At 47.5% G+C, this 10,747-nt stretch overlaps 1 protein-coding gene across 1 annotated transcript; it reads right to left on the minus strand.

Moving 5' to 3' along the window:
- Positions 1 to 1,357: 1,357 nt before the first annotated feature.
- Positions 1,358 to 6,597, minus strand: LOC130378522 (neoverrucotoxin subunit beta-like). Its single transcript, XM_056585254.1, has 4 exons — positions 6,466 to 6,597; positions 5,939 to 6,010; positions 3,124 to 3,435; positions 1,358 to 2,757 (listed from the first exon to the last, which is right to left on the minus strand). The coding sequence occupies exons 1-4, from the start codon at positions 6,551 to 6,553 to the stop codon at positions 2,198 to 2,200; spliced, it is 1,032 nt and encodes a 343-aa protein (XP_056441229.1). The 5' UTR covers positions 6,554 to 6,597; the 3' UTR covers positions 1,358 to 2,197.
- Positions 6,598 to 10,747: the final 4,150 nt, after the last annotated feature.

The raw sequence follows: 10,747 nt of genomic DNA on the forward strand, positions 1-10,747 counted from the left end.
GTTAATTCTTAAAAATATTCTCCTCGTTAAATGACAGCAGTATGACATTAATGCAGATCTCTCAGATCTCACATAGTAGAGATTCTAATTCTATTCTACTTCAGGAAACAACATTAGCTGTTTTGGTCGTTTGATTATTTTATTATCAAACAAAGGTCCTAGTCTGTTTGATTGACAGGTGAGATGATCAGGGGGGCAGAGTTTCTACCTTCTTTATGTAAATTTGGATTGAGGAATGGATAGAGAGGCTCAGTGAAGGTGCAGCCAGTAGCAGAGTAGATATGAACCCTGGCTTCCACATCATAGAAGGAGACCAGGGCCCTGTTTCCCGAAAGCATCGTTAGCCTAAGTGGATCTTGAAGTGCGTCGTGCGAGCATCGTACAGTTTTCAGAGCGTTTCCCGAAAGCATCGTTGGTAACGAACGTCGTGAAAACGCTCGTAGCTAACGAGTGCTCCAGGGTACTCGTAGGATGCTAAGAGCATCGTTAGCCTACTATAGAGTGAACTCATTATTGCATGCGGGTGTCTTCATTCATAAAAAATTAAAACATTCGGGAGTATGCAATAATACAAATTATTCTAAAGAGGTCAGCGACTCCGTGCACAGCCCCGCCATCCCCAGTGAACCAAGAAACCCCGCGCCGTGACGAACAGGGGATTTAACCCCCTCAGTTTAACTTGAGATAAGAAGGTGAAATCGCCGGGCGCGCCAAGCTGCGACCGAACCGGCTCGGCAGTGTAGAAAGACCTATAGCCAGGGTTCGAGTTAGGTGGGAGCCAGTGGGAGCTGAGCTCCCATAGAGAGAGGTCTGGCTCCCATGAAAGCAGTAAACTCAAATATCTGTGTAGAGTTATATTGACGTTAAGTGTGATAATAGAACGCCGGTCATTATCGGGAAAATAAGCCCAGACAGGGCGAACCGGAAAATCGACTCGAAACGGAGGCTCTTCGATAATTTATTATTTATTTTCGATACTGAGCAGCTACTTGCCAAACGAAAAAATAACTTCACAGGGTGTTTTTTTTACAATTTATTTGTTACCAACTTACCATACCATAACCATATTTCTTTGTACATGACTACTCACTTTCCCCTTGTGTGCTATAGATTTTATCAAATTGTACAGTTTTTTAATTGTACAGTTTTTTACCAACTTACCATGTTGATCAGCAGAGAAATAGTTAGCCAAAGAGGTTGAGGTCGCTTAGCAACCGAAGAAGCTGGCGTTGTTGTGAAGGGTCGATGCAAGTGAACGGAGCGTTCCACGGCATTGAGAAGAGCCGTGTCATAATAGCCCATGTTTACGTCCTATATCCCCCCCCCCCCCCCCGTCAAAATTCAGCGCAAGGCCGGTACGGTCTCCCCCCACCGTCAACAACTTTAAGAGACCCCCACAGAGGTGGAATCATAACTCGAACCCTGCCTATAGCCAACTACATCCTGCCCAACAATATGGGCAGGATCCAAGCTCTCCTAATCGGGTCAGCAATAGCCGCGTTTGAATGATAATGTATGAATGGAACGTTGCATTTTTAATGTCTACAAATATTCTATAGCCTACTAGAGAGCCAATCAATGCAACCTTATGCGGAATCAGATAAAGTCGGCTCTCTCGCTGCGCAAAATATATGTTTAAAAAATCAGCACATTAAGATAAATGTAGTTGTCACATAAGCTATTTTGGATTTTTGTAATATGGAATTAATTCAGGGGGGGAAATGCCGTGAATAAATGTATGCACAGTGCGTTCAGGATTAGGACTGATATATATGTCGGTCTAGGCTTAATCAATTGTGTTTTAATATCTTTAGCATTCATATAATTGCAATCTATTCTTTTCGTAGGCTACTCTGCAGTTGGCCCTGATGGGGAGATATTTTAACCCTTTTTAACCCCATTTCCTGCATCTCCCCCTGCGTCATATCCCGTTTCAGCACCGTGTCAGTGGACAGGTACAATCCTACGTTCGTCTTGAGTGCAGCGAATGCGCGTTCACGTTAAGAGGAGTTTCGGGAAACGCTCCAAAGAAATTAACGATGGTTCGAAAGATCCATCGGGAGAATGATCGTACGAGCGAAGATCCATCGTTATCGGGAAACGGGGCCCAGTCCTCTCCATGCGTGTGTATGTGTGTGCTTGTGTGTGTGTGTGTGTGTGTGTGTTTTTGTGTAAGTGTGTTCTGCTCCCCGCGCCATTAATTTTTTTCTACAACCGAGAAAGACGCTGAGGACCCCCACCCTACCCAGACCCCAGGGAGGAGGTCCTCCTGGGTGAAGGAGGACCAGAAGGTGTGGAGGTGTGTCAGTGTGTCTGAGGACCCACCTCCACCTGGGGACACTCTGTAGAAGGACAGAGAGCCAGCAGGCCGGTCCAGATACACTCCTACTCTGGTGGAGCCAGCGGGGGGGAGAGGGAGGTCTGTCTCTGTACCGTTGTACCAGGCAGAGTAACCACCATTAGAATAATAAAGACTCCAGGACTTGTTGTTCCCTCCAAGCTCGCTGTCACCACCCCCTCCTCTCCTTGTGATTCCTCTGTATGTCACTCCTATATGACCAACTCCTTCCCACTCTACCTCCCAGTAACAGTGACCAGTCAGAGCCTCTCTACCCAACACCTGCCGCCAGGAGTCAAATCTCTCTGGGTGATCCGGATACGACTGGTCCTCTCTAACCCGCGTCACCTTCCTGTTGTCCTCAGACAGAGAGAGACGTCTGTGGGCCGTGTTGGGGTCCAGTGTGAGTTCACAGGCATCTGAGGGAGAACCAGACATGATGAGCTGCGGAACCATTCTTCATCCTCATCATCATCCTCATCATCATCATCATCATCATCATCATCATCATCATCATCATCATCATCATCATCATCATCATCATCATCATCATCATCATCATCACTAGTACTGTTCTCCTGCGCTCTTAGTACATAAACATAGATATGTACACATACATACATATACATATGTACACATTCATAGATACACACACCCCAACAATAACGTTATGAAAACATCAACAACAATATTATGAATATATCAACAACAATATTATGAATACATCAACAACAATGCTATGAATACATCAACAACAAACATCTCTCCTTGGATCCAGGACTTACCAAAGACAAGCAGCTCAGCGGTGTGATTGGCCGTGCCAGCGCTGTTGCTCGCCATGCAGCAGACCGTGTTCACGCCATACCTCACCCCTCTGACAAAGAGGAACCCCCTCTCCACCCAAGCCTCTGATTGGTCGTCTGTGCCATTCCTCTCCATGGGCCTGCCGTTGTGGAGCCACTCTACTGTGGGCTCCGGCGTGCCGCCGGCGTGGCAGGTGTAGCGGGCCGTTTGGCCCACGGGCAACACGTCTGTAGAGGAGTGGAACTCTGTGATGCTGGGGGCCTCCTCCTCCTCTTCCGTGGGCATCACTGAACCTGAATAAACCAGGAGGAGAGGAGTGAACGTCTACAACACGGATCTAGAGATGCAGCGTCAGACACTCCCTTCACTCTCTCCTAACACCTGTCCACTAGAGGGCGACCCAGGGGATTCTCACCTAGTATTCTCGCCTGCCTTTTCATACATGATTGAATATCACAGCAGTGTCTACAAAGATTACCCAGGGAGGGGAAGTCACTCCAGCGCAGAGATTAACGAGTCGGGGGCGGAGCTTGCAGAAAGAATGCAAAACAGTTCAGCAGCTCAAATAGAAATGAGTGCAAGTGAACCCAGAATGGGTTGACCCTTGTGACCTGACCTTAGCAGACCACAATAGAAACTTGACCTTGGTAGACCACAATATAAACCCAGACCTTAGTAGACCACAATAGAAACATGACCTCACTAGACCACAATAGAAACCTTACCTTAGTAGACCTAAACACATCCAACAATCTTTCAACTCTTAAAGAGTATATCTACTGTATCTACGGCACAGAGAACAGAAAGGAGGAACCGTTCTCCACTCATGAACACAAACAAACTCTTTGTTCCGCTCAGCCTCCAGATGATCCAGGTATGCAACCTTCTCACAGATCCAGTGGTGCAGTCTGTTACACGGTTCTTTGGACCAGCCGTCCTCCCCTGCTATGACATAGTCTTTTGCTCGGGAGAGGTGAGCGACACTTTGGTCACAGTATTGTCCATGTTTAAGCCTAGCTTAAACTTATAGTGTAGTACACTAACATATTTCTGTAATTTAATTTGTGTAGGAGCTCATGTCAAGAGTTGACCGGAGGATATTGTTATATTTTCACCTTTGTCAGAAAAAAATGAGTTAGCCTCCAAAGATATCCTGGTCTGGGCCTTTTCAACCAAACACAACGCAGACAGCGCCAGAAACTAACCGGTTACACAAGTACTAACAATCGCTAGGCTAACCCATTCCCTGTGTACACAGTGATAGCAGGTACTGCAGATGCTACACAATTGAGTACTATGAATATGTGCAATGTAGATTAAGGCCCGGTCCACACAAAGCCGAAACGGGCGAAACCGTTAAGGCCCATTCACACCCTACGGTAAACACGGATACGGACCGTTTCGTCCGGTCCCGGAGGTGTTTTGTCCGTCAATGGGTCCGTCGCCTCTGAGCTTACGAATCCGGAGTGCTCCGGGAGAAACGGAGCAATGCCACCGGAAATCGAGGCGGTAGTATAGAGTCAGAAGTCAGACCATTCGCGAAAATAGATAGAGTGGTTTAATATCTGATATGTATATATTGTATTTAAACTTTTATACTTATATTATACTATATAGGTAGCTACCTGACCTTTTTATTTTATTGTTCCCCTGCTTTTCCAATGAGTTCTAACTGGTCATTTAAAAAGGGCGCAACATTTTGAGGAGATAATCTGCGGGTTGGTGAGGGGTGTCACATGCCACCGCCACCTAGGCCCACACTTTTTGCACCTTTTTTTGCAGATTTCGGATGACACAAAGCAAAATCGTCTCCTCTACAGATGCCATGTTTGCGATTGTTGATGCCGTTAATTTGTGACACGACAGTCACTGCCCTCTAGAGGATGTATTGCGTAACATCCATAACAACGCTGAAACCAGACGGAGGTATGAAGGGTAGATCCGGAGGCAACGTTTGGGGCGGAGGTCTGAATCGGCCTTTACGGTTTCAATCTATCCGGTTTCGGATTATCTCCGTAAAGACGGAGTCAAGCGAAACCGGGTAGAACTGTAGAAATGCTGTAGTACACATTCCAGGCCCATAAGGGGCGCTGCTTCTGTTACAGAAATCCAGAAGAAAAATAAATAAGAAGAACAGGCGAGCATCCGCATAAAGGCTTTTTCTCTAATTTCGGTCGCGGATTCTCAATAAATAATGGCTTAGCAACCCAACAAGGGACATGATCTGCTGCAGAATGATTACAAGCCTGTAGTCCGCCATCATCTTTGTTGTTGTGAGTTCTGAGACTCCACGGGTTTAACAGTCATTGGCTAGAGGGTCGAGCGGTGGGGCGATGACATCATGGTTTACGGTTTCAGTTGGTTTCAGGCGTCCACACAAATCCAAAACGAAACCGGGTAGATTTTAAACCACCTCCGAGGGTGGTTTCAGAAGATTACAGTTTCGGTCAGCGGATTCGCCGGCTTCGTGTAAACGGAAGGCCGAACCGTACAAGACCTTTACGGTTTCGCCATGAAATCGGCTTCGTGTGGATGGGGCCTAAGTCCGTGCAATAAGTGCGTACATTAAGTGCCAGGACGTACAACATACAATGGTGGCCGGAAGGGACTGGATGGCATTATAATTTTACAATAAGAATGAAATATGATTATTTTTTTATTATTATTATTATTAATTATTATTGCTGTTATTATTATCATTATTATTAATATTATTAATATCATCAATAATAATATTACTATTTTTACTCATATTATTATTTTTATTTTATTCAGGAAGATATGATTTAGACTCACTGAACTGCAGGGAGATTAGGAGAATACTCAGCAGTCCGAATATCAGCAAGACAATGTTGCAGAACTTTAGAGCTGTTCAGGAACAGAACATACACACACACACACACACACACACACACACACACACACACACACACACACACACACACACACACACACACACACACACACACACACACACACACACACACACACACACACAGTTATGTACACAGAGATATATTCATACTGCATGGCTGTCATTCAAAGTCCAGACAGTCTTCCTGCGGTCTGCAGAATCCCTCCCCATCTAGAGGAAACATCAGAAGTACTGTAGCTCTCGTGTTGAATTATGAACACACTTAAGCAGAACAAAAATTGGTCTCCAGCATACTTGTTATTATTCCCTGATTATTGACATGTACACACATACAGTTACACAGTAATACAGTCATACACACAGTTGTACAGTAATACATAAACATAATACATGAAAATATTTCTTTGACTGGTTTATTTCTTTTAAATGCTCTAAAAAGGTCACCTACCAATTCTGTGGCTGGTGTTCCTCGGGTCCAAAGACTTGTCCTCAGGTTCCATAGTGAGTCCAGGGTCCGGTTCAGAGACAGTGTCCATGGCTCCTCTCTGGCAGCCGCTTCTTCTCTCAGCCTTCAGCCCTGCTATATTAGCTGGAAAAACGGTGTCACATGTTTTAATTCTAACCAATCATTGGCTTGCAATGATTGGTCAACACAAACACAAACACCACACACACAAGCTGAATGTCAGAAGATTATTTGTCTTGTATGCACTTTAGACTTCATACAGGGCTTTGCTTATTCATACAAGGCTTTGTTTATTTAGGCTTTATTTGTCTGAATAAATGGCTTGCTTAAAAGTAAATGATTTGTGCTTTGTGAAAATATATTCATCGGTTTTGTTTTAAGAAAACAGCATTCTGAGGTATATTTCTAAATTACTTTACCTGTCACAGCAGCAACCATTAAAATAACGTTCATGTAATGTTTTTGTCTTAACCTTTTTTAAGTAGTTCAGTGCCTGTCGTTGTTTTACTCTAATTTACAGCATTTATTAAATTAACTCTTTCACAGCAGTTAGCTGCCCACTGTAGTTGCCCGCTAAAGCTGCTAGCACACCGCCGCGCGGCGTGCTAGCATGCATGTCACCTGTTAACTGCCTGATGACCGCCTCGCTGCCAGAGGGTTCACGCCGCCTTAATGCACGGGCTTGCCTGGGCTGAAGCCCCAGGGCCTACGCCGATCGGGGGGCCTATCCGGCGTGATACTGGCCCATGATAGGCCCCCCGATCGGCGAAGGCCCAAGACAATGTGTTTTTTTGTTTGGGGCTTACAAAGATCAGAGGCCTATCATCAGCCAAGAAAAAAGAGGGCCAGTGGCACCACAGCCACAGTAGTCCCCACAAATTGATTTTAATCCCCGAGTACCTCACTGATCTACATTTGATATACCTGTAATGTTTGAGATGTAAATTATTGCCACCTATTTGAATGGCATTCAAATAGGTGAGTACAAGTCCATGCGCACACACAGACACACACACACACACACACACACACACACACACACACACACACACACACACACACACACACACACACACACACACACACACACACACACGATGCAAAGGAGTTGTCTCCTACATTCATACATATAAGTTATTCATTAGCTCATCTTACAACTGGGCTCAATAGTCAGTGATATTAGTTAATCAGTTACTTCAGGTGATCTTATAACTGGGTCATATTGTCATTCATTCACAGTTATTCATTAACTTGCTGTTATGGGGTTGTTGAACAGCTAAGGCCTTTAGTAAAGACTGGAACCACAAAGAGGAGATATAAAGTGAATAACAAAGAGGTTAAGTTAGTGTTAAGGTTCTACCTTAAAGCTTCTCCACACAGAGCAGCTGCTGGAGCACAAGTTGAATCAGTCTCTAAAGCGCCACCCAGTGGACAAAGATGGGACTAGTGATGATAGGACGCATGAAAACCAAACTTACTTTAGACACACGGATTGAGACTCCACTGTTGTGTTTGTGGTAATATCCTCCCTCCACACACTGATGAAGAGGTGATGGAGACTCCACTGTTGTGTGTGTGGTCATATCCTCCCTCCACACACTGATGAAGAGGTGATGGAGACTCCACTGTTGTGTGTGTGGTCATATCTTCCCTCCACACACTGATGAAGAGGTGATGGAGACTCCACTGTTGTGTGTGTGGTCATATCTTCCCTCCACACACTGATGAAGAGGTGATGGAGACTCCACTGTTGTGTGTGTGGTCATATCCTCCCTCCACACACTGATGAAGAGGTGATGGAGACTCCACTGTTGTGTGTGTGGTCATATCCTCCCTCCACACACTGATGAAGAGGTGATGGAGACTCCACTGTTGTGTGTGTGGTAATATCCTCCCTCCACACACTGATGAAGAGGTGATGGAGACTCCACTGTTGTGTGTGTGGTCATATCCTCCCTCCACACACTGATGAAGAGGTGATGGAGACTCCACTGTTGTGTGTGTGGTCATATCCTCCCTCCACACACTGATGAAGAGGTGATGGAGACTCCACTGTTGTGTGTGTGGTAATATCCTCTCTCCACAAACTGATGAAGAGGTGATGGAGACTCCACTGTTGTGTGTGTGGTCACATCCTCCCTATACAAACTGATGAAGAGGTGATGGAGACTCCACTGTTGTGTTTGTGGTAATATCCTCTCTCCACACACTGATGAAGAGGTGATGGAGACTCCACTGTTGTGTGTTGTGACGCGTTGGAGGAAATGTCTCCAGAGGCGGAGCTAATTGTACCCCAAGCCACCAGTGTAATGGGGGCGTGAAGCAGAACCCAAGTGCACAGACAGACGACTAGCGCAGGATAGGTACAAGGCTTCATTTAGGGACCGGGTCGACAGGCAGAGGGTAGTCGGCAGACAGAGGTGATTGGGAGGAGAGGACTGATATAGGGGGAGCACAGGTGGAGGTGGTTGGGTTAATTAGGAGGGATCAGGGTGGCAGGCAGGGGAATGGGAAAACCAGGGACGGACCGTGACAACCAGTGAGTTGGGTTAATTAGGAGGGATCAGGGTGGCAGGCAGGGGAATGGGAAAACCAGGGACGGACCATGACAACCAGTGAGTTGGGTTAATTAGGAGGGATCAGGGTGGCAGGCAGGGGAATGGGAAAACCAGGGACGGACCATGACAACCAGTGAGTTGGGTTAATTAGGAGGGATCAGGGTGGCAGGCAGGGGAATGGGAAAACCAGGGACGGACCATGACAACCAGTGAGTTGAGGAAGAGCCAGCCGGGGACTGAAGACTGGGCCCAGGTCAGGGGGCAGGACCCCTTAGAGACCTGGGACTGAAGACTGGGCCCACGTCAGGGGGCAGGACCCCTTAGAGACCTGGGACTGAAGACTGGGCCCAGGTCAGGGGGCAGGACCCCTTAGAGAGCTGGGACTGAAGACTGGGTCCAGGTCAGGGAGCAGGACCCCTCAGAGACCTGGGACTGAAGACTGGGCCCAGGTCAGGGGGCAGGACCCCTCAGAGACCTGGGACTGAAGACTGGGTCCAGGTCAGGGGGTAGGACCCCTTAGAGACCTGGGACTGAAGACTGGGCCCAGGTCAGGGGGCAGGACCCCTTAGAGAGCTGGGACTGAAGACTGGGTCCAGGTCAGGGGGCAGGACCCCTCAGAGACCTGGGACTGAAGACTGGGCCCACGTCAGGGGGTAGGACCCCTTAGAGAGCTGGGACTGAAGACTGGGTCCAGGTCAGGGGGCAGGACCCCTTAGAGACCTGGGACTGAAGACTGGGTCCAGGTCAGGACCCCTCAGAGACCTGGGACTGAAGACTGGGTCCAGGTCAGGGGGCAGGACCCCTTAGAGACCTGGGAGTGAAGACTGGGTCCAGGTCAGGGAGTAGGACCCCTTAGAGACCTGGGACTGAAGACTGGGTCCAGGTCAGGGGGCAGGACCCCTTAGAGAGCTGTGACTGAAGACTGGGTCCAGGTCAGGGAGCAGGACCCCTTAGAGACCTGGGACTGAAGACTGGGTCCAGGTCAGGACCCCTCAGAGACCTGGGACTGAAGACTGGGCCCAGGTCAAGACCCCTCAGAGACCTGGGACTGAAGACTGGGTCCAGGTCAGGGGGCAGGACCCCTCAGAGACCTGGGACTGAAGACTGGGTCCAGGTAAGGGGGCAGGACCCCTTAGAGACCTGGGACTGAAGACTGGGTCCAGGTCAGGGGGCAGGACCCCTCAGAGACCTGGGACTGAAGACTGGGTCCAGGTCAGGGGGCAGGACCCCTTAGAGACCTGGGACTGAAGACTGGGTCCAGGTCAGGGAGCAGGACCCCTCAGAGACCTGGGACTGAAGACTGGGTCCAGGTCAGGGGTCATGACCCCTCAGAGTGCTGCTGGGACCCAAGGGGCTGGAGGGACATTCCAGGTGTACTGCTAGGATAACCAACAGAAAGATCTGGAGAAACATCTGCTCAGCTTGAAAGAGTTAAACTGAAGAAAGGGGAAGAACCATTGGCTGAACACACGAGAACCTTCAGTTGGATCCACTGAGTTGTTTATTGCAATGATTCTTCATTAACAAATATAACAGAAAAATAGTCCCTTACATGTGCACAATAAATACAAGGACTAAAATCATAGAAGAAGCAGACATTACAAATGATAAACAGGTGTGAACGTATCTTTAATAACTGAACCTGTTCTGCTGCAGTTTGGTTCCCAAGAGAACCCAAGGAACCAAGATTCAGTTTAAAGTCATTT

This window comes from Gadus chalcogrammus, unplaced genomic scaffold (genome assembly GCF_026213295.1).
Source record: "Gadus chalcogrammus isolate NIFS_2021 unplaced genomic scaffold, NIFS_Gcha_1.0 GACHA085, whole genome shotgun sequence".
Classification (NCBI taxonomy): domain Eukaryota; kingdom Metazoa; phylum Chordata; class Actinopteri; order Gadiformes; family Gadidae; genus Gadus; species Gadus chalcogrammus.

Bases quoted from the DNA above. Each gene is read 5' to 3' on its own strand.
- LOC130378522 (XM_056585254.1), bottom strand. From the start codon at position 6,553: ATGGACACTGTCTCTGAACCGGACCCTGGACTCACTATGGAACCTGAG. The intron at 3,436-5,938 runs GTGAGTCTAAAT...TGGTTTATTCAG, and splicing joins CCTAATCTCCCTGCAGTTCA to GTTCAGTGATGCCCACGGAA. The intron at 2,758-3,123 runs GTAAGTCCTGGA...GTTCTCCCTCAG, and splicing joins CGCTGAGCTGCTTGTCTTTG to ATGCCTGTGAACTCACACTG.